The sequence below is a fragment of the Diadema antillarum genome, unplaced genomic scaffold (assembly GCF_040938485.1).
Source record: "Diadema antillarum isolate AM-2024a unplaced genomic scaffold, OU_Dant_1.0 seq00000563_RagTag, whole genome shotgun sequence".
Taxonomy (NCBI): domain Eukaryota; kingdom Metazoa; phylum Echinodermata; class Echinoidea; order Diadematoida; family Diadematidae; genus Diadema; species Diadema antillarum.
This window is the reverse complement of record NW_027271502.1, coordinates 2,409,049-2,434,436: the sequence shown is the minus strand read 5'-3', so window position 1 is coordinate 2,434,436 and position 25,388 is coordinate 2,409,049. Positions and strand designations below refer to the sequence as shown.

General features: G+C 38.5%; 1 protein-coding gene across 1 annotated transcript in view; it reads right to left on the bottom strand.

Moving 5' to 3' along the window:
• Positions 1 to 25,388, bottom strand: part of LOC139735107 (potassium channel subfamily T member 2-like) — a 268,472-nt gene that overhangs the window by 44,462 nt on the left and 198,622 nt on the right. The window contains exons 2-4 of the mRNA XM_071645878.1: positions 15,836 to 15,915; positions 14,437 to 14,536; positions 8,281 to 8,331 (exon numbers count right to left, since the gene is read on the bottom strand). Of these exons, the coding sequence (XP_071501979.1) occupies positions 8,281 to 8,331; positions 14,437 to 14,536; positions 15,836 to 15,915 (231 nt within the window). The remainder of the gene's footprint in view (positions 1 to 8,280; positions 8,332 to 14,436; positions 14,537 to 15,835; positions 15,916 to 25,388) is intronic.

The window sequence follows — 25,388 nt, the reverse complement described above, 5'->3', positions numbered from 1 at the left end:
TGGGTATTACAAGCATGCAAAATGCAGCGAATAAAACACCCCCTCCCCCCCCAAAAAAAAAAAAACAAAACAAAACAAAACAAAAAACAAAACAAAAAAAAAAGAGATGAAAATCATTCACTGGTGATAATTCCATGAAAGATAATCACACGGCAACACTACACAGAGATTATGGCTCACTCACTGAGACACGCTTTGTAATTAGCTATGGTTGAACAATTCAGAAGGGCGGAAAGAAGGGCTGATGACGTAGCAACAGATGCAAACCAAACTGTGCCATACATTACAGCAGCTTCTGGTACATGAGAAGGAAACCTGCATCACCATGATTTCCTTCTCCACATTTATTCTGAAAGTGGCACAAATCGCCAAAGAAGATGTCCAGTAGTACATGTTGATTGGTATGCCACCCGATACTTTGATGAGGGCTTTCACGGAGATTGAAGGAAAAGATATTAGAATACTAAATTCTAGAATTGGATTATCAGTGAGGAGAAAAAAACAGGCAAGAGCAGCCAATGAACCCATATGAGACCAGGTTCTGTAGAGCTCAAATTTCTTGATCAAGTAAATGGAGTTCTTCACACACTGTATATATTAATCTTCTCTCCCCCCCCCCCCCCCGCCATATCAATACAGGGTGCATTCTTTCTTTGGAGATAGTGATATAACTCTAGCCATGAAACAGCCCTTCTTTTGCACAATAGAAGATGCCGCTGTGAGATATTGGCAAAATGATACAATTTTGACTTAGATTCCTATCATGTCCTGAATTTTAATCTTTTATCATCAATTGAATAAAATTACTCAGGTAAATGAACAATATTGGACAGAATTTGACCAAAAAAATATGGTGGAAAAATGACAAAGAATGACACATGGAACAATATAGACCAGAGATTGGTAGTGCAGTTAAAAACAAACAAACAAACAAACAAAAAATCTTATGATTTTTAATCTTCAAAAAAAAAAACTGATTTAGTTATGAGACGGACAGAATCTAAATTATTTTATGAAGAATATAGAATACTATATCACCAAAACAGAACACGCTTTCCTTTAATCCCTTCCAGCTTTTAGATTTCAACCCTTTGTGGGTTTTGAATGTCGATGGGCACAGAAAACTGCAAAGCTTCATACACGATGTCCAAAGTCCCGGGCATGTGAAGGGTTAAGCAAGTGCCGATCATCTTCCGGCTACTTGCTTCTCTAGATGTTCAAGGACATTATCGTGAAGAGATCTATCTCAACTGCTTATCCAAAACATTTAATTGCATCTTGCAGCTGGCAAGAAAGAAAAGGAGGATCCTCAGACCTAAAATCCATTCACCCTAAAAGAAATCTAAAGCCGCCTGTGTTCAACAGCAGATAACGAGAGATGTGTTTTCAACTGAAGGACACTGACTTTGCAGATGCAACGGCAAATCAAATTAGGAGTCCTTGATGAAAAAAAGAAAAGAAGAAGAAATGAATAGAATGAAAAGAAGTATACGCTGCATTTGAAGAAATAAGGGGACTCGTGCGTAATAATTCACTTTCGCTAAAGGTACTATCTCCCAAAGGAAATATCATAACAGTACTCTATTCAGGCCGGTGTAATTCCATCAGTACCATCTGTAAAGTAAGTGCAATATGATCTCTCACAGCAAGTATCAGATGCTATATCGGTAGTCAAAAGGAAAAATACTCTTGAGACTTGAAGTAGAATCATACACAGACTGTATATGTATACATATCTCAAGTGTATAGAATTAGACTCAGCACCATATGTTATCCCACTTAAGTTGTAGATATTCTAGTGTAAGAAGGAATTGCAGTGATATGGATTATGAGACAATTTACCGGCAGAATACAACATTACATATATATGTACTTGTCAAAACAGAAAGTAACAAATTACCACCTGTCTGATTGTCAAAGATTAAAAATGTTTTCAAAACTGGCAGGATTTTTCTTTTTATTCTTTAAAAGTATGTTGATGCTATTTGGCATCACTTGGCATGTCATCTTTTGATACCTTATTTGAGACCTATTGGATTAGATTGCAGCTTCAAAGAGAATTTTCTCAAAGGGGGCTGGTCTGGTGGGTAACTTTACTACAATTATCACGGTAGGTTGTTCTAAGGAAAGTGGGGGGGGGGGGCAGTTACACATTACTTGAAAACTTTAATATCTGGAAAATTGGGTAATAACTGGAGTCAGAAAATCTGTGTTCGGTGACTTCATCGGGTTTGTGATAATTAGGCCTACATGCATACATACAAAATTTGCATAAGTGTATGTAAGACTTATTATCACATAAACAACTGTATGTGAGATGTGAACACACACATATAAATGCATATGAATAAATGTGCACACACACACAACTGAGATTTTTTTTAATAGTAATAAACAGGTACAATTATGACATATGTCATCTTACAGGGAAAATTTATGACATCTTAAATAAAAAAAAAGAAGAAAATGATGTAACTTAGAAAAGCTCTTAAGATGGAAGCAATACAATAATATCAGACTCGCCTTTCCACCCATGACTAATGGACCAGAAGTGAATTAGTCATGATGGACAATGACTAACAATATAAGACCTCTACCAGACTAGTCTGACAGTTGAGTTAGCAATCCACAGTGGGCACTCAAGCATGGCAAGCTCATTACTGTATGGGATCAAATGTTGCAAATTATACTTGCAGCACAGTGATCACACAGCAGGATCTCATCCCTCTAGCAGCAGACGATGGAAACACTCCATGTTCTATGATACACCTACAATGTGTACTTTCCACAGTGTGTCTCATAGGGTGCATTCATAAATTTGGTATGTTCACATCTCAATAAGATGACCATATGTGACCGTGCATCACAAAACGAACAAAAAGTTGCACACACTGATTTTGTGTGAGGACTGAAAATAGGTGAAATGGGTCAACCTAACCGATCTTGACTTCTTCATATTTTCAGAATGAGCAAGTCCTCTTCTACATTTTGCTAAAATTTGGGATCATAAAACGGGCAGGGAAGTGTGTTTTTTAGCAGTTTATCTTGAACATTTTTTGGTAGAATAGTGTGATTAGGTGTGTTTTTAGAGTCCCCTTTTCATTTCTTAAAAACCTTGTACACACTCTTCACTTTCAACTCTAATAAGTTTTGAAAGGATGATGCTACTGCTTTGAAAGTTAGCATCAATTATGAACAACATGTGTTAATTAGGCACGCTCAATTTCAGTTTAATATGATAATCCCTACATTGTTGTTACTCTGGTGGTTTATATCCTGTTTTTTGTCCCATTTGTTGCACAGCCAGCGTGGCTTTGTAAAGATTTAGCGCTTGAATAGACACTGCACTTCAGAGCCTCTTTTCTCAGTTCACACTTTTCCCGAGTGTGTGTTTTCTTTCCAATATTTAGATAGGTTAGAAGAGTCCATTTGATTTGAGTTATACATCATTTTAAAGCTTAAAGTCTGCTCTTGTAGATTATTCTCTTAACTAAAATTTCATGTCAGCCAACTTTCTGCGCGTTTTGTGATGCAGAGTCACATATTGCAAACCACCACTTTTATAGCTATACACTTTACCACATTGTGTGTGATTATTCAAGTTTGGAATTTGGTATGTTCAGATCTCAGAAAGATGATCCCTGTAAGTTCAAAATACACCTTATACACATATCACAAGTGTATCAAACAGTAATATATTTAACAGTGTGGTGTGTTCACATGTCAGAAACATGACCATATGAAAGACCACCTCAACATGATACACTACGTTTATTCTGGAATGTGATGTGTGCTCACATTTCAAAAAGAGGACTACATTAGAGAATAAACATAAATAATATTCTTATCACAGTGGATCAAATGCATATTCCAACATGTAGTGTCTTCACATCTTAAAAGATGACCGCATTCATGAAAAACCACTGAGATGCACTCAAGTATAGTCTCAACTATCCATCAAAGTGGAAATACTTCCTTTATAAAAATAAGCAGTGTAAGCACATCCAATATCTGTTATCTAGCCTGGAGAGGTACTGTATACGCCATATATTTTTCAAGTCTACATTTTCGCGAATCGGAAATTCCCGACAATTTCGCGAGTGGATAAATTTGCGATCTGTGAGTCCTGTTCTGAACGGGGAAATGTACACACGTATACGTCACATTCACATTGGGATCAGAGTCAATATTTTCGCGTGCCTTTAATTTCGCGAATACCACATGACTTGCAAAATTAGCGAAAATAAAAACCTCGTGAAATATTCGGCGTATACAGTACACTGTATTGTGCAGAATAGTCAAGCATACACCCTACATGCTCTATCATTCTTATTTGCTGACATACATGCTTGGATGTGTAGACAAGGTGAAAACAGCTCTTAAATTGCTTACAATATAGAATTGCAAGGTCCTTCCATTATGTAAATAATTCAGAATCAAAGACTCACAATAAAATGTTGTGTCATGAAACTTTTATCAAGTGGAAGATTTACCTCAGGTGGGCAATATGTTAAACATATTTTCCTTCTTTTATTTTACTTTTTTTTGTTCCCACTTATAGTACTTACTTACAATGGGATATTTCAAAGAGTACAATGATACACTCCTTTTCTACACATGTTGCTCAAGTAAAGCACTGAGTCTTTAGAGATAATGGACTACTGTTCAGCTCTATCTCTCTCTCTCTCTCCAAAGTGCCAACAGGGTGCAAAAAGTGACACACTTGTATAGTGCTACAAAGAGACAACTCTGTTTCTATCGATTATTCCTATGCAGTCAATGCGGTGTCTTTGGAATCAATACATGTCAGGCCTCGCATGTCAACCATCCAGGGTTCAGGTAATTCCAGACACTTGACATTTGAGACCATCCAGGGTTAAAAATGTTCTAGCATTCTTATTCACAGTGTCTCAACAGGCTTGGTGTCACTTTTCATTGTCACATTATTCAGTCCACAACTGTCACAGAGGAACACTCTGCTATGCAGCAAAGCAGTGGATGGCAAAAAGTCATATGTAACATTCCTTTGGAAAAGGAAACAAACATCAGAGAAGGGGTAAGGGCAAGAATCAATGGTACCACTCCTGGGTATTCACAATGTTGTGCAACATGAACTCAGCTGTTACTTGTGGATGTTGTCCCTTTGTAAATACCCTCAAGTACCACTGCATCATTCTCCACTTATGACCTAGTTTCACCATGTGAATTATCTTTTTTTTTAGATAAATAATACCATGCATTCTTCATTCAGATGATGACAAACACGACCATACCCCTTGCATTGCTTGCATAGTAGTTGGTATGTAAAAAATAAACCTTAAACAGACCTCTATAATATGGAGATATTGATGGAACTGATAATGTTGATGGAAACTGATGTATGTAGTACGCAATGAATATACAAGGAAATGAAGACTCACTGGCATATGTTTACCATGCATCCACAGAAATGACAGATAGGAAGAGATATCTTCCTATCAAGAGAAGAGATATCAATGTGGAATATTTCACAATGAAATGTTCAATTTGTTATGGTCACAAGAGTAGTATTCTGAAATGTTTCTTTTGTACCTTTAAAGATGACTGCTAAATTGCTGAATGGATGCAAAAAGAACTGTTGACTCTGAAACGTGGTAGCGAAACCATCTCTAAAGGTGTGTCATGATTACTCAAATTTTAATGCTTGATGACATTGCAATGACCATATTCCTCTGTAAAACAATATTAAATGGGATAAGACATTCCCATTTGGGTTTGTTCTAACATAATAAAGATCTCTGAACTGCATTTATGCTAATATTGGAGGGGACCCTACCACTAGATTTGAAGGATGAGTTTATCCTATTGACTCATAGCCTGAAGACAATCTCTCTTCATTATTGACATACCATAGTCTTATCTTCACACAAATAGAGAGATCATGGAGGGGGGGGGGGGTATTGAATACATAATCCCCTTGACTCCCATACCCTCCCCCTCCCTTCCCCCCAACACTTCCCTCAGCCTCAGCCAAGAGCAAAATTTATTTGGCATACATGGCCCTGCAAAAGCATGCAGAATATCTGCCTGTGCACTTTGTCTAAGATTGATGTGTTTGACCACGTACTCGTAAATGACAACAAACGACTGGTCGCCTGTCCAGAAGGAGAGCAATAACGATCACAGATCGAGCGGTATATGAGTGTTCACAATTGCAATCTTACTTGCTGGGAAATCATAGCACCAGAAATACATTGCATTTGTCCAAGATTTATGAGGCCCCTGGCGCATCATATGGAATGCATGGATTTGAAAGCCCTATAACTGAAATCTTGACATTGCACAGATCAAGCTTCCTTGCTACATGAAAAACTAATGAGAAAATTGGTGAAGACACATGCTCCCACAAATAGAATACTTGATCAGATGTTGAAGCACAATGATTCAAGAGGTAAAATCCAGTGTAAGTAAGCAATCATTTCAGGGAAATATTTTCATGATTTACACACAACCTAAGATAAACATATGATAAAAAAGAATAAAAAAGAAATGCATCTAGGATGCTACATTATAATATAGAAGTAATTTATATTGTTATAGCAGGCTGTATTCTTTATCTTTACCACTTTACCAATCTGTTATCTCACTGAAAAAGTTTGCCTTTTAACCCGTTCCATACTGAATTCTGAAACCCCCATAGACTTAATACACAGGCCACCAGGTTCCCGTATGGAATGGGTTAAAAAGGATTTGGAGGCTTTGAGTGTCAGACTGAGGATTTTGTTGTTTTAGCTGAAAGTGATACCATATCATTCATTTTCATTCCATATGTACTTCCATCATTGTGATATCTTGATATTCAATACCATGTCAGAATTTCGTAAACATAGTACCGAATGAAAATGCCCAAAATGCAAGAAATTTTGAGAAAGGTACTGGTGATGAAAGAGGCTATTTGCACCACACTAAACACATTTAATACACTGAATTGAAAGACACATGCTCCCACAAACCTGATAACAAGTTTAAAAGAATTTGTAACTTTCATAAACAATAAATACTTTAAAGATCTTTATTTTTATTTCAGATGGCAAATACTGCACCTCTTTTGTTGCATACTCACTCTATGCCGAGGATTGCAAAGACTTTTCACTTTAATCAAAACTTCATAAAGAACTATCTTTGGGAAAGACTGATTTTGTATAGAGTTTCACTGTTGAAGCTTATGCATTACATACATCAAGATTATTTTCAGAGCACTGACCAATTGGACCAGGTAGGTGTAGGTGTAGGTGAGTGTGTGTGCGTGGGGGGGGGGGGGGGGGGTCGGGACAAACAGTATCTAATAGTCTCTTTCCTTCCAGCATCTCAGCTGAAACATAATGTAACATGAACACCATAGATTTGTTCAGGTTTATTTCTTTCATTCATCTTTAGCATTCACTGATAATAATACTCCTTCAGTGTTGAGTGACATGAAATTCATCCAATTCCCAACATCAGGTAATTGTATGTATTTCTCACCTGCTCTACACCTCTGGAGGCAACACTGGGCTTGTCTTGCATCTAACTTCATTAAAGAAAGAGACGATCACACCTTATCTAATAAGGAATGTACTTATTTCAATCTTTCAATGAGATTAATGAGATTAAACAAATGTTCATCTTACCAGTCGATTCCTCCAGAGACTGGTGATGAAGGAGATGAACTGCAGGGACAAAAAATATATCACAGAAGTGTTGACAAATTAATTGCATACACTTAAAGGCATAATCTACTGTTTGCAATGATATAAAACCCCCAGCAATAGTGCTTCAAAATAGTTCTGAAATATCAGTTAGGGATTAAAAAAACCCCGAAGCGATACAAAATGAAATAGCATAATCAATGTTAAGTATTGTTAAATATACAAAATGTGAACAATGGTGATAATACAAAATTTTCCACACTAAACCATCTACAGTTACGGTTTATTGAGGAAAATAGTGATATCTCCTTATGTTTCAGGTTTTATTGCAAATTTCTTAGATGGTAGGATGTTTTGTGATACAACTGACCTATACATAAGTATCAAATGTGGTATCTTTAAACACTTTTTTTTAAATCACTGCTACCAATGGTAAACAGGACCTTTAGTTTCATGTAGAAATTTCAAATAGAAATTCTGATGTATGAAGCTTGAAGAAATTGCAAGGGTCTGAAGAGTAGCAATGTTTGAAGGTGTGACACTGTGACGGAAACATCTACACGTATCTGAATTAATGACACTAAAACGGACTTTGACAAGAACCATTACTCACCACGTGTCATCTGATGTCTGGTTTGGTTGAATGCGAGGAGTGCAGCCAAAGCTGTAAAATTAGCAAGAAATGTGGGAAAGAATATCAGAATCTCAAATTATTACATGCTTTTGATGTGATCTGTTAATATTTGTACTCTCCAGTCTTAGAAATAACCACTTATAAATGCTTCTGCAGTCATGCCACACATTTGATTAACCCTTCGGCAACTGGAGATTCCATACATAATAGCCTATTGTTCCCTGGAAGGTAAAGACATATTACTCCTATTTTGACAACTCTTCAAATTATGCAAAATAGATCACTGCATGTTTAGATTTTCAATAAACAATAAAAATAGTACAGCATAAAAGTATCAAAAAATGGGCGGGCGATTTCGAGCGTTTTAGGGAGTAATCTGATGGGTGGTTTCGGATGGTTCAGTTGCCAATGGGTTAACTCATATCTGATCCAATGAACTTTGGATTGTTCCTCTGAACACTGCTGCATTTTGCTTTTCTCTCTCAAGCTCTCTAATATATGGCTGTAACAGAAGAAGAAGAAGACATGGTAACTAGGCATGGTTTCTGGGGCAGAGGATTTGTACCAGTAACTGATGACATGCATCATCTGTTTGTATAAATGAGCAGATCAACACTACAGGCATCCTATTAATCCAGCCATGGCACCTGTGGCAACTGTTTTTCATTAAAAAAAGAAAAGCAGAAGAAAAAACAAAATCGAGAACAATCCCCACCTGGGATCTTTACTGGCTCTTGAATTGGGGAAAAATACATACACCTACATCTTTTTCACTATATAATATACTATACATACATAGATACATACATACATACAGAGATAGGGAATGTTGATTGTGCAAATCTTATGGTATGCTGTCTAAAGGACTAAAGTTGCATGCTATATTTCAGCACTTTCTAACATGTTTCATATCTGATGAATATTATGAAGAAAACCAAAACATTTAAACTTGCCTACAAAGTCTACCTACATGAGCCTGAAATGAAGAAAACATCAGCAGGTAAATTGGCCACAAATGTGATCAAATCCTTTGATATTGGGACCCTAAACAATGGGGAAAAAGAAAATGACCTTTGGGGGCACGCGGTCTCTTTGGTCAGAGAGATATAAAATGTCTGAGGAGGAATGACATTTTTCTGGTCTCTACTAAGTGAGATTGAAAGAGATTTTATTGCATTTTTCTGGGTTGTGTCTTGTATTTTCTTTAAACCAAATTATGCCACCAGGTCGAGGTTTATTGTCGTATGCTTTTAAAGCAAATTTTACTTTTTTCCTCTTTGTGCTCTGTAAATGATGGATTGTTGGAACCACTCAAATATATATATTTTCTTATTATCATTATTGCCTTAGATTGCTCCTCCATGGAATTCTGTTCCATCTCGTTTCCACCGCATCTCACCACGTAAGATTCATTGCTAGAGATGATCACCATGACGATGAAACCAACTCAGCTGAAGCTATTGGGCTGTTTTACCAATCCTCTCACAACAGCAAAATAATACCATTTTCTATGCGTTCCGACACTTATGAAGTGAGCGTGCAGATACAGAGTGCAACCTTAAAAATTGTCTAAACAGCAAAAGACTCATTTGTCAACAAACTTAAATTATATTTTTTTCCCCACAGGGCAAAGAATATGGGAGTGCACATTATTTCATCCGTGTATTTTAAAATTGGAAAATTAATGATTCATGTTATTAGCCACTATAAAAGATTAATAGCACATTAGTCCCATCTTTTTCAAATTTTGTAATTACGTTCATTTTTTATAACATTTTTGGCTCAATTCCATGTACATGACTCATTAAAACAGGTAATGTGCCTCTTTATCATTCATCACTTGACAGCAATAATGATAGGCAGTGCAGAAAGAGAGAGAAAGAGAGAAAGAACGGGGATTATGGGTTAGATCGGTAAGCTGGCGATGATTATTGTTCCTTACAGAGGATTACAGGAGAAGCCAGAAAGAGAGAGAAAGAGAAGTTGAGATTTAGAAGAGAAAGAAACAAGGGGAGAGAGAGAAAATGTGTTCCTCTGTATGTGTGTGAGTGTGTGTGTGTGTGTGTGTGTGTGTGTGTGTGTGTGTGTGAGTGTGTTTGCATTATGAAAAAACAAAACAAAAATAAGAACAAAGAAAGAAAGAAAGAAAGACAAATCCTGAGAAGGACAGGAGGATGGGATGGATGGAAGTAGAAGGGAAAAATAGGACAGGAAAGAGAATATGACTGCTTTCATACTCCTTCTCCCGTGGGAACGGCCGCCCAATTTTGCAATTTCCAGCTACGAGCGGAATCAATTTGCATTGTGCAATCTGATCGCATCCTGTTTTCTTCTACGGAACACGCGCCCCATCTGCTATTCCACCGTCCTAGCTCGCAATAGCCCTCAAATCCTCCCAGTGGAACGAAAACGTTCTCGAAATCTGTTGACATCTTCCTCCACAGCACCAACGGTGGTGAGGTTGAATGCAGCGTGTCTCTGAGACATTTTCAGGGATTGTTGGGGGAGGGGAGATATTTCAGTTGAATAACTTTAATTTTGACTCATCAAATTGGCACCACTATCTTGAGACAGATGCAGTCTTGGCCTATCCTATATGTATGTCATGATCATTGTTGAACTCTTGATGAACATAACTGGCATATTGAGAATGTGGTCATGAAAGTCTAAAGTAACACATGCAACAAGAGATCAACCTTTCACCATGTTTCCTACTTCTGTGTAGCTAGAGGCATTCTAAAAAGGGTATACATGTGGATTGTGTAAATGCATCAGTATTAGTAGAACACATCAGTGAGAGTTTGGGAAAAATTGGACAATCTGTTTTAAAGTTATGTCTTTTTAAAGTACTGTATCTGCACAGTCACTGCTGTGTGAGGAGACTACAGTGTATGGTGTCATATAATAAAATGCATAGAACAATATACAGAAAATATAAATACAATTTCACAAAATTTTATTCCTCCTGTCTTCTGAAAGAGTTCTAAGAGTTCTTTTATCATGCGAGAAAAGTGAAAATATAAGCCCTTGTCTTTTTACCCTTAACCAATTTTATCCACTTTTTTTTTTTTAGGATAAGAGGATTTTGCTTTGACATGCATTTCCCATTTTGGGACTAGTCTTAAAAGGGTTTAAAGGGGTAGAGGCACTCTAAAAAAGGCACATAAAATTGTGAGATCTCACCACAGAGCTTTCTGTGATGATGATGTGACAACTACTTACAGTGAGGCTGTGGAAGGGTCTATATTTCTGAATAATTACTTCAGATCAAATATCTTCTTTGGTTTCAATGTTCTATAATTCACAGCACAGATGAAAGTTGACACCCTGTATTGAATAAGCCTTACTTGTGAATTTGAATTTGACCCATTCTTTATTCATTGCACTTTTTGATTGCAGTGCTGAACAAAGAAAGACAAGAAAATACAAGAGATATTTTCATCAAGGGCTTAGAAATTACTTGGCAAAAGCTTTTCAGCCTCATTTACTGTGTAGTAATACCAAGTGATAGAAATGTTTGCAAATGCATAATCACGAGTACTGCCCAAAAGCAGGTAAGCCATGCTTCCTTCACAAACAGAAGTAGACAGCTCTGAGATCATCACATTCATCAAACTGCATGTGCTGCTATTGGGTGAACCACAGTACTCAAGTAGGGAAATTTTCAACTGGAGAAGCTTTCCTCACAACAGGAAACCTGCCATCATGGACGACATGTAATCATCCTCTTTTCCGACCCAAATTAGGAGTGACAAGTCCATGGCCACTCATGCATCTTGAAAATTGTATCAAATCATCTTTTGAGGCACTCTAGAGGAGGCTTGCAAGCCCTAAAGTGGGGGGAGGGGGGAGGTATTTTGAATGGGAGATGACTTGGCAAATATTCAGGCACAAAACACTAACAGTTATCAAAGCCAGCTTGCGCATGATGTGTATAGTACAGGCACGTTAGAGCTAACATTTTCTGATGACCTCTAGAGCAACACATTCAATAGTGCACTGATCATTCAAGCAGAAATTACATTTTCCTTCAAATCTTCATTGATCTGTAGTGTTTTGTATTCCCATCTGTACCCCTTTATTATGCTTTACTAATTCTGAGAATCCTGCGGTACCAAAGATCATGTCATGACAATTTTCCACAGTGACAAGGACATTTCTGGCTTTCTCATTAAAACTGAAAACAGAGGTGCCAAAGTGAGTAAAAAATGTGCACAGATGTTTTTCTTGTAATACAAGCCATATTCTGAAATGCTTAAGAAAAATATTTCCTCTTCAAACCAACAAAAAAAAAGCCAAAACAATCCACAAATTAAACTGCTGAATGTACAAACATTATGTGGAAAAGTCATTTCTGAAATATCTGTCAAAGCTATTGCCTACAAACCCCGCAATGTATAGGGGTTACATAGTACACTCAGTCATTTCAATTTTTCGAGAAATCAAAATTCAAAGGCTTAAATGCTGCATCTAGATGTCAGTTGCGCAAATTTGCCCCCTTCCCTAAAAAAAAAAAAACAAACCAAACAAAAAACAAACAAACAAACAAACACACACACAAAAAAAAAAATGAGCAAACACATTTTCTAGCAAATGCTCCTGAAAATACCTTATGATCTTCTCTCTGTCTATGTACAACAGCTCCAAATGCAACTGGAAACTATGTTTTGACACATGTTCACTTTTTGGATCTTGATTAAAGACAATCATCACTTCAAGTAATGCTAATAGTAACAATAACAGATAATAAAGATAATGCTTATCATTGAATGAAAAAAAAGAATATAAACAAAATGTGTGGGAAGAGATGCATTACACAGAACACTCTGCTTCATATGACAGGGATGTGGAAAATCCAATGTGAAAACACAAACAAACACATAACAATAAACATTGTAACTATCATACTATAGCCCTACACAGTGGTGGATGGAGGAGGGGGTGCACCGGGCTCGCGCCACCTTTAATTTTTCTTAAAAGAAAAGAAAAGAAAAGAAAAGAAAAGAAAATGCACGGGGGCTCATGTGCCCCTCTTTTATTTTTGATTGTATTGGCACCAGAAAATTGTGTTGAAGCATTTTTTTTTCTTTCTTGCTTGTCAGCTGATGAAACCCGGAAGTGGCATGAGAAATGGCATGGGGGCATTTTTAATTCATATTTTTTTGCTGGTCAGTTGATTAACTCGTTATGTGCCACGTTCGCACATCCGACTCAGTCGACGGCGTGCCAACTTCGCATATTCTGCTCAAACACACAAACCCGCCCAAACTGATCGATAAATCGCCAAATGCCACAGGACAATGAAAGTGTTTCTTGTGATTCTGTTCCTCTCACATACAGCTTGCTTTTATGTGGTGATTGACGAGCAAGCAGTGTGCACTACTGGATTTGCGTGTTTTACTCTAAGATTCCACTGTTTTGTGTGCAAAAGTCATGCCTTAACAACAATGTAGCTACTGGTCATTTGAAAGAAAAACAATCATACATTTTTCATACAATTTACATCAAAGCAAAGCTTGGCATTTTCTCTACAACTGTGCTCATTACATGTCCAGCTTAACATAAGATTTATAAAAGTTACATATACATGAAAAACAAAAAGTTTTTCAAAAGGATGACTATGTTGGTGCCCCAGAATAATGTGGCACCAAGGGGGTCTCTGCCATGGCACATAAAGAGTTAAACCCGGAAGTGGCAGCAAAAAATATTTGTTGCCCCCCTCCCAATCAAATGTGGAATGTTGACTAGAAAAGTGAAGGTGTTGCTTTAAAAATTAAAGATTTGTCCTCGGGATCCAGCTTTCCTAGACAAGCAAGTGCATGAGACATTAAACTTCTCATCAAGATCAAAGTTTTAGGTGCAAAATGTTACTAATTAGATTTGAAGGGTTACCTGCAAAATAAAAAAAAGGGAGTAACAGGAATGAGAAGAGTATGATTTTCAACTATCAAATGCTGTAAAAGTGAAGTTTCTTATCAAATGTTATAAAAGTGGAGTTTCTTATCAAATGTTGTGAAAGAGGAGTTTGTTATCGAATCTTGTAAAAGTGGGGTTTGTGAAATCTGACAATGTTGATATTGATGCAAACTGCAATCAACAGATATAAGTTTGTGGAATCAGGAGGTGTTTGCTTACCACGTGGCAGTGCGTGGCTGCAAGTCCATGTTGGCCCGGATAACATAGAGGAGGCATGACAACAATTTGATGGAAAAGTTGAAGAGGCGGATGCGCAAACCTGCAGTGAAGTGGAGATGAAACAGATGACAACCCAATGCACATTCAAAAAATATGGTTCAGCCTTGGTGAATTTACTTGTAAACTACACTTTTCTAACATGGTCATGAAGAGACAACTAAAATGGAATTTGCCACTGGGGAGCTGGACATCAATGCAGTTCATTAAGTTCCAACAGTGCCTGAAATGTTGACTCTTTAAATAATTGACAAACTGTTTGTAAGATTTACATTTTGCTAAACAAAAATCCTAATCAAACAATAAAATAAGTGTGATATATGGCTTATTGTGTTGCACGGGCAACTACAGAGGGTAGTCGCATGGTCATATTGATAAATGAACTTTACGAATGAAGTGTGAATTGGTTATTAGAAATACTGCAGGTGTTTTACTTTGGATCACTGTGACATAATTCCTCCTATTTTGCAAGGTGTGAATTTGGTAATGTGACTGCCTACATCCATCAAAACCCTGCACTGACTCTACACTGTGTCTTTCTTTAAAAGCTGTGATCTTTGCAGTTTCATATTCACAAAACAGAGTTTTAAAGGGGATGGCTAGTAACTGATCAGTGTGAATCAGTGGGAATGCTGGAGGATGATTGTTCCAATCCTTGTGGGATTCATTTAAGAGTACCATATATCTATTGTTGTGTGAAAATTATTTGCTTCAGAACGGTCTCATATGTAAGTAATGTGTAGTTTAATGTCTCCAGGTTAGTGTGCCTGGTCAGTGACGGGGCATTAATCTGCACATTACTTGAATATGAGACCGTTCTGAAGCAAATAATTTTCACACAACAGTAGATATATAATGTACTCTTAAATGAATCCCACAAGGATTGGAACAATCATTCCTCAGCATTCCCACTGATTCCCACTGATCGGTTACTAGCCATCCCCTTTAAACATTTTTCAGTCTATCTCAAATGTTACTTCAAAAGTTAGATTCTGGCATCTCTTTTCAAACACTTTTGAGGTTTCATTTTAGAGACTTGCTCTAACCTTCAGCTATAACATGGTGTGTACAACATATCTTGTGCTTCCTCTGTTGACTGCACCAAAACATTGTTATGAAATACAGATTATAAACTTGACTTTGTTTTTTCTACATATTATCTCTCTTCAATGTGACAATGCAAATGGAAAATAATGATTATATTAATGTTGATGATAATAACATCATTGAAAATTGTGACATAAGAAACAAGAAGAAAATAAAGGAGTGGAAAAAGAAGAAGAAATGAAATACATGCAAGGTATGATTAACACAAAAAAGTACACAGATGACTGAAACTTACTAGATCTCTGGTTCTTGATGAAGTATAGCTGAAGACGCTCCTTGAACGATTTCTCATCCACAAAGAATTCTACCCGCACTCTGGTAAAGAGAATAAACACAGAGTAAAACAGTGAATAAGTTACTGTTCCAGTTTAGGTCATTGAAGAGTTATGCCTCTTAACACAGATACATTCTTAAGTGCATTGGGTAATGGTAATTACTACAATGAATATAAGACAGTATAGCTGGTGAGAGCAATGTACGTATGTAAAACCTGAATATATGCCAGTGGTTGGGTGAATTGTGTAAACACAAACGTAACAGCATCTTTTACATTATTGGTAATACTCCCTCCCCCCCCCACACACACACACATACACACACATACACACATACTCACTCACTCTCTCTCTCTCTCTCTCTCTCTCTCTCTCTCTCTCTCTCTCTCTATTTCAAGCTTTTTCCAACCCATTCCTATTATCTGTCATACATACTTATTTCCATGGTAACTCATGTATAGCCTTGAAATGAGACAATCATTCTATTTCAGACCAAGAGACTGACTGCTGCACATTTTTTCCACAATTGAGTAGCATCCAAAGGATTTGTGCAACTTCCACCCTTTCCCCAACAACAACAACAACAAAAGAATTGCTGCAAATACCATTGCATATCAATTTTTGAAGAGGAAAGATACATATCATATGGAACATTTCTTTAATATTCTAAAGTTTTGACTTTTCACACCACAAGATACTACAAGCACAGAGCTAAAAGAACACTTGACTGTCGGCAGCCCTCTCAAGTGAATAGAATCTAGGCATTGAGACAATAAGACAAAAACAAAAGACACCCAAAACAAATAATAATTTCTTCTTTTGAATTTGGGTGAGTTTGCTTTGTAAGTTGTTGTTGAAATATCACTTGCTTCATTTGCAATGAAAGAGAACAACAAATCTTGCAGCTACATAATCTGAAAGGTCTCAATTTTGACTGATTCTGGCAGAATCTACACCTACCTCTCCTCGGGTGCTTAATTTCCATGGTTACTACTACATGATAATGATAACAATAAAAACAAAAATAACAAAGTGAGCTGGATATCTCTTTCCTGTATTCTGCCTAATGACAGTAAAAGATAAACAGCATAAAACATAGTGATCCATCTCACTACAGCATGATGAATTATCAGGAGAATGCTTTTCTCCACAAAATTCTCCCCAGCTCCAAGGTGTTTTATAAAAGTCAACGGGGGTCAACACCATTTCTGCACCTGACAGAAGATACGCCGTGTCAATTCCAATTACGTCAATTTCTACTCTGCATAATCTTGGAGGATGAACAAGGATGCTACTGCGGTAGGTGGCATCACTTTACCCCGCACACGACCAAGATGAAGAAAAAAAAAATCAACACGTATACTCAAAAAAGATTCAGCACTGAATTTTGCATCTCTCTTCCCTAAAGCTACACTTTGAGGCATTAGTCTTGAAAGCTCTCATTAAAACATGCCCGAGGAGTTTCTCTGCTTTGTAGTTGCTGTTGTTGTTGTTGTTGTTAATTTTGATGGTGATGGTATAGTGGTGGGGGGAACTTGAGAAAACAAAAGACTTCAAAACTCCCTCATTTGAGGACTTTGCAGCTTAATTCCCACCACTTTACATTAAGTAGGGAGAGACACAATCTTTCAAAGCAGTACGCGAGATTAATGTTAAGGTTGGTAATTTATGATTGAAACGTTTCTCCCTTTAGAAGAAAATAATCCCCCCTCCCCCCAAAAAAGAAAAGAAAAGAAAAAGAAAACATTCATGTTAAGACATGAAGGAACAAAAAAGAAGGTTGCTTCTGATCTAGACTGCATTAACTGTCACCAGACTGCTTGAACCATTTCCCTATTTGGCACTGAAAATAGAAAGCTTTCTTTGATTTGATGTGTGTTTCCTGTATAAATTCTTAAAGGCAGCATGCACATATACATATGATTTGTGTCAAAACATGTAATGCTTAGTTTGTTTGTGGTATAATTAACCATAAAGTATCTATACCAAAAAAATATAATTCACAATCTTAACAACAAGCATAAGAAAGAATAAATCTATTTATTGTGTTGAAAACACAATTGCCTTTAAAAAATGATTAACCTCATACTGAGGACCTTACTTCCTCAGGTTTATCTTAACCCGTTCCATACGGGAACCTGGTGGCCTGTGTACTAGGTCTATGGGGATTTCAGAATTCAGTATTGAACGGGTTAACAGCCACTGAACACTCCATCACAAAATTTGCACATTCTTTTGCAGCAATTCATGCACCGCAGGATGGACATCTTTAACCCATTGAAGATGGACTCATTGTCCTATAACACTCAATTTTCCATATATCCCAGTCCAAGAATTCTTGGGGATATTCTTCAACAGGTCAAGAACTGAAGCTCGATATGAATGGGAAAATACCAGAGTCCCATAAGAAAACAATACAATACAGGTGACAGTGAAATGGGGTTGTCATGTATATCACGTTACATTCAGGTTGCCTCTAGCTGAAAATGATTCAACAAAATATAGACAGCATTTTGTGAATTTATGCTGTTTCTTAATTGAGGAAAGATTGTTTGCTTTGTTTTTGCTTTTGTTTTGGTTTGTCGGTAAGTAAGAGTGTTTGTTACTTACATTTATCCCAATCTCTGTGATGCCACAATTGAGGGAACAGCACCACCAGAATGGTCTTGCAATAAATTTAGCAATTGCGGCGAGAACTGACATGAATCACTGACAGGACCATGGGAAACATAGAAAATTTCTCTCAGCCAACTTAATATAAAAAGGGTAACAATCACTCAGAAACAATAACAACTACACTTTTAACTAATATAAGTGCTAAATCATACCTCTAAAAAGTAATACTGTAAAACCACAGTTTTAGAACACATGAACATTTCATGAATTTTGCAAGGGGCCAAGAGTCACATAATTAAAACACACCTAAAAGTTGGTGTCTACAAAATAAATGCTCTAAATGCCAGTGGCAATTCATGGAAAACTTTATGCCATGAAAAAGCTTGTCAGTTCAATTTGCAAACATTTCATGCTGTGAATATGTCTGGTTTTGCAGTACCGGTAATGCAAGGAGTTTGGTCTCTGGTTCTTGTTTTTATATATATATTTTATATCGTAATTTCGTGAGAGATTACGTCATATATGAGAGATCCCGCTAGTGCGCGCGCCACTCAATTCGTTAGTCGCCGCCATCTTGCTAACACGCGAATTTCTGTGCTCGGAAAATTCGCCGGAATTGCACTTGAATATTCAAGTTTCGTTCGAGTTGGATCGACGTAATAGCGAAAGTTACCTCTACGGGAGGTTTTGCCAGGTTTTTTTCTGGTTTTAACGATCATTCTTCAGCTGAACAGCAACGGAATTTATGTCTTCGACCAACGTTCCAAACGTGGGCGGCGCAGCCGCACCACCGCTGCTGACAGCAGTCGCGTCCCCGGCAGCCACCGGCGGGGGTCGCGGAGACCAGCACGCACAAGAGTGCAAGCAGAAAACTGCGACAGCCAAAGGTAAAACGCCTACTAGAGCCGGCAAGGCAGGTACTAGTAATAGTACTACTACAACAAGCAGTGCTAACCCTAGCGGTAGTACCGGTGCAAACAAAACAGTGAAACCACCTGCCAAACTGGCCTCTAAAGTTTCAACTTTGGAAGATAGACTCGGCAAGCTTGAAGGCCAATTAGCTGTGGTTGTTCAATTTGTGGAGGCACAGTCGGCAAAGCAGACACCAGCCCGTGAAGGCGGTGGCAATGGAAAGAGTATCAGGACTCGTTCTGAATACTCCCCTTCAGACTCGGCAGATACTGACTGCCATTATGATGATGAATATGCGGCACCATTTCTGGGCCGAGATATGGATGAAAACTCTGTGATTATCCAACCAGGTCAAGGGGATAGTCGTGATGACAAATTTGATATTGAAGAAGGCGAAGTTCCCCCTTCTGTAGTGGAGAAAGTGCCAAACATTGCAGCCAAATTTGCTGTGGCTGAGGAAGTTGGTCCCCCCATTGACCCAGAAATTGCTAAGTCTACAGCCTACCTTCTGACCCACCAGCTCGAGCCCAAAGTGGTAGATGAAACGATCACTAAATACCCCATTCCCAGCAACTGTGAGCTGGTGGATGTGCCGAAAGTCAACCAAAGAATCTGGAATGGGCTACCTGCCTTTTCAAAGACACGAGACCTCAAATTTCAGAGACTCCAAAAGAATCTCACGAGAGGCATCAATGCCTACATACATACAGTGTCGGCACAGGATATCACTGAACAGCAACAAGATGCACTAGCACTTCTGTGCAGTGCGAATTTCGAGCTAAATTCCTTGCGTAAGGAATTCATGAAACCAGACATTGGTTATCAATTCCAGCATCTCTGCAAGCCCTCTACCCCGGTCTCCAAATTCCTTTTTGGTGACGACCTGGGAAGGCAAATGAAAGACATAAGAGATGAACAAAAAGCAACTGAGGGTGTCCTCAGGAGTGAGCATAGCAGACAATACAAAAAGCAGCGTTTCAGCCCATATGACTATGGCAGGAGTGCATATGGCAAGGGCAGGAGCAAGATTACATCAGGAAGCTCAAATTTGCCCCAACAGTACCGCGACGCGGGCTGGACTACTTCTCGTGCAAGTACAAGTGATGTCACTAGGCCTACAGGTGCAAAAGGACCGTGGACTGGAGCTACCAGCCATGCTTTTTTAGGCCAGCGCCCCAAGGGGAGGGGGAAGCCGTCGGCTCCCCACACCTTCACACATCCCAGCCAGCACCAACCGCACTGCGGCAGCAAGCAGGGCTCAGGGATGAAGAGAGCACGATAACCTCCAGTTCAACTGACGAGGTAAACATGACATCTGATTCTAGTGATTATGCAAAGCTATGTCATAATAATGTAGAACCTATGGTAGGAGGTCGACTGAAGCAATTCCTCCCAAAGTGGCGCAAAATTACTTCAGACCCACATGTGCTAAATGCTGTAAGTGGCTACAGGCTTGAATTCAGTAAAGAGATGGGTGCACCATCTAGAACTAAACCCCCTTACCTTTTTCGGTGTAATAAAGCCGAAGAGGCTGATATTGATCTTGAAATTTCTAAACTCCATGACAAGGGAGTAATCGAACCGTGCCAGATGGAAACTGGAGAATTCGTGTCTAATATTTTTACACGGCCTAAAAAAGACGGGGGTACACGCGTTATCCTAGACCTGTCTGATCTCAACAAATATCTCCAGTACCAGCATTTTAAGATGGAAAATATCCATACTGCTATTGAACTCATTTCAGAAAATAGCTTCTTAGCTTCAGTCGACCTTCGGGACGCGTACTATACAGTACCTGTGCACCCAACACACAGGAAGTTCTTAAAGTTCTCCTGGAAAAATCAACTTTGGCAATTCAAAGTACTGCCTAATGGCCTGAGCACGGCGCCAAGGTTATTCACTAAACTACTGAAACCTGTATTTACATTACTGAGAGAGCAAGGGCATGTAGTAATTGGATACCTTGACGATGTACTCATTATTGGAGAAAGTGAGAATCAAACATTGCAAACGGTTTTTGAAACCACTAGCATCCTTGCACAACTTGGGTTCTTGGTACACCCAGAAAAATCAGTACTATGCCCCACTCAAGAAATACAATTTCTTGGTTTCATTCTCAATACTCGGGCCATGACAATTCGACTGCCTGATAACAAATCAGAGGAAATACAGTCCTTGTGCAATGAACTTATGCAAATGGCAAACCCCAGTATCAGGCAGGTGGCTAGAATTATCGGGAAAATGGTAGCATCATTTCCCGCAGTCCAGTATGGACAGCTCTATTACAGGGCTTTAGAAAGGGACAAAATCAAAGCACTCAAAATGAATAAGGGGCATTTTGACAGAAAAATGAGCCTATCTTTGGAAGCAAAACAAGAGCTGCAATGGTGGACAGACAATGTGCAGTCTACTTTCTCACCCTTACGACACCCTAAACCTATGCTCGAATTGTGCACGGATGCCAGTGGCAAAGGCTGGGGGGCATCTGATCATACCACCCATACAGGGGGTAGATGGAATGAAGACGAGCTGCAAAAAGCCAGGGAGAATAAGATTAATTATCTGGAGACTCTGGCTGCTGGCATGGGACTCAAGTCCTTCTGTTCTAATTCACAAAACATTCATGTTTTGTTACGGCTAGATAACAGTACTGCTGTTGCGTACATTAACAACATGGGAGGCATTAAATCCCTTGACTGTGATCGGGCAGCCCGAGAGATTTGGCAGTGGTGCGAAACTCGTAAAATTTGGGTCACTGCAGCACACTTGCCAGGAAAGCTGAATGTGGAGGCAGACCGCATGTCTAGAATTTTCAATGACCGCACAGAATGGATGCTTGACCGCACAGTTTTCCAAGAAATAACTTCACGTTTTGGGACACCAGAAATAGACCTATTTGCCTCCAGACTTAACAAGCAGGTAGAGAACTATGTCACATGGTTGCCCGACCCACATGCCAAGGCTGTTGATGCCTTTACTCTCGATTGGGGAAAGTGGTACTTTTACGCATTTCCTCCTTTCTGCTTAGTTGCTAAGTGCATTCAAAAAATCAAATCTGATAATGCAACTGGGATACTAGTAGTCCCAAAATGGCCAAGCCAGCCATGGTTTCCTCTCCTAAACAGGATGATGAATGAGGAACCACTTGTTATTCATAGGAGTGAATCCTTACTAACATTGCCAGTTTCTAACACTCCTCACCCACTAAACACTCAGATTGATCTTCTTGCTTGCAGGTTCTGTGCAAGCCCTTCAGAGATGCGGGATTGAATGCACGTATAACTGCTGTAATGGCCTCCTCTTGGAGAAAAGGGACTAAAAAACAGTATGCAGTGTACATAAACAAATGGAAAGCATTTTGTGACAAAAAATGCAGCAACTACTTGTACTCGGATGTTCAAGCTATCCTGGAATTCCTGAGTGACATTTTCTTCGATAAAGGGGCAGGTTACAGTGTCATAAACTTAGCACGGAGTGCTCTATCTTCATTTGTGATTCTTCGAGATACTATGTTTACAGTTGGAAACCATCCCTTTATCCAGAGGTTTATGAAGGGAGTCTTTCAGCTACGCCCACCCAAGCCTAGATACATGGAAATGTGGGACGTTAACCTTGTTTTCAATTTTCTTCGTTCTTGGTCCCCAGCGCACATTTTGGACCTGAAAAAATTGACGCTTAAATTGTGTGTGATTATTGCATTAATCTCAGCACAAAGGATTCAATCATTACACTATCTAAGCTTGGATGGTATGGTGTTAAGAGATAATGCAGTCACCTTTCACCTTCATGATCTCCTAAAACAGAGCAAGCCTGGAAATTACTCACACAGTGTCAAGCTCCAGGCATACCCGCCAGACAGGAGACTTTGTGTAGTCAGGTACTTGCAGGAATACATCAGCAGGACCCGCAGAATCAGAGCTAGTGAACGGTACCTTTTTGTTAGCTACAAGAAACCGTATCACAGGGTATCATCTCAAACAATCGCTCGCTGGATTAAGGAGGTTTTGGAGGCTGCGGGTATTGATACAGAGATCTACAAGGCGCACTCTACTCGGGCAGCGTCTACCTCCGCAGCCAATAAGGGAAATTTCCCAGTATCTAAAATACTTGCGCAAGCCGGTTGGGCCAACGAAAGAACCTTTCGCAAGTACTACAACAAGCCCTGTCCTGCTGAGAAAACCTTTGTAGAAACAATTATCAAAAAATAGACTGTGAAGCCCTAAGATTTGGGCAGACATGTCTTGAACTGCCTGAACTTGTGAACTCTTGGAGACACAATATCTCTGCAGCATTCAACCTGAATGAGATTTGCAATGGAACCTCTTGTAAGGTATGCTTCCTACCCCTTTTCGGGGGGTTGCCTCGAGAATGTAACCACTGGCTTTGAAATCTCATATATGACGTAATCTCTCACGAAATTACGATATAAAATGGAAGATTAAACGAGAACTTACCGTTTGAAGTTTAATATTAATTTTATGAGTAATTGGAGGGTGAGATTACGTCCCACCTCACCCTCCCCCAAATTTCAAACGGTAACTTAATCTCTCGTTATCTTCCTGCATCAGTGGTCACATTCTTGCTTCTAATATTGAGTGGCGCGCGCACTAGCGGGATCTCTCATATATGACGTAATCTCACCCTCCAATTACTCATAAAATTAATATTAAACTTCAAACGGTAAGTTCTCGTTTAATCTTCCATTTTTTAGGAAAACAAAAGATCTGCTCAGATGTCAGAGAAGGTTTCAAATGCAATGTCACTGAAAGTTATTAATTTGCTTTTTCTACTTGATGAAATCATTTTGAAATACCCCCCCCCCCAAAAAAAAAAGAAGAAAAAAGAAAAAAAATATATATATATATCTATACAGCAAAATTTTCAAACTTTCCATCCACTTTACTTAAACTTTGACATTTCACACTTACATTTAATTTGTTACTTTTTACCAGTTAAGGCCATCATGAAAGTAGGAGTTTCAGTCTTTAACATTCTCAAAACACAAATGATACAGAAAAAATAACATATTATATGTTTCTTCTCCAAAATACACTGTCAACTGAAATAAGACATGTCTTGTTTTGTAGTTTATTTTCACTGTCATGTAAATCTGTTGTTTATTTGGATGTCTTGTAAAGGAAACCAGCTGTAGGCCTACAATCAGGTAATCCTAGCAGCTAGCTGTCAGATTGATTTGCCCTTGTAGCTGAATTTCCTCTTATCTTCCCTGCCTGTTTCACCCCCCCCCCCCCCCACAAACTATATCTTTAATAAAAATACACACACACATCATTTTAAACTAGAAATGTCGCTACAGCGACTGGTTATACCCCCGCCAAACAACATTTCATAAGCTTTGGTCAAAAAACTGAGGAAGTAGTTAAATCCGCAAGATCTTTCCTTGATCTTCTGCCGTTAATATGCCGTTACCATGGCAACGTACTTTCGGGTACTGTCGAAAAATGCGTCTTGCACATCTACAACCAAAGGCACACATCTGTACCAAGTTTCATGGAAATTGGGCAAAAACTGAGGAAGTAGTTTGCAACACAAAATTTTCCATCATTTTGGCTCATAATATGTGAGCTGTTACCATGGCAACATACTTTTTGTCACTGTCAAGAAATGTGTCATGCTGACCTATATCCTAAGACAAACATTCAATATGAATTCCATGAGAATTGGAAGAACACTGATGAAGCAGTTTTGCCATGAAGCATTTTGCCCTATACTTTACCAATAACATGCCGTTACCATGGCAACGCACTTTTTGCCACTGCGGAAATATGTGTCTTGCACATTAACATATTCAGATGAACATCTGTACCTAATTTCATAAAAATTGATCAAGAACTGTGGGAGTTCGCGACGCAAGATTTGTACCCATTTTTGCCCATAATATGCCGTTACCATGGCAACGTACTTTTGGGTACTGTCAAAAAATACGTCTTGCACATCTACAACCCAAGGCACACATCTGTGCCA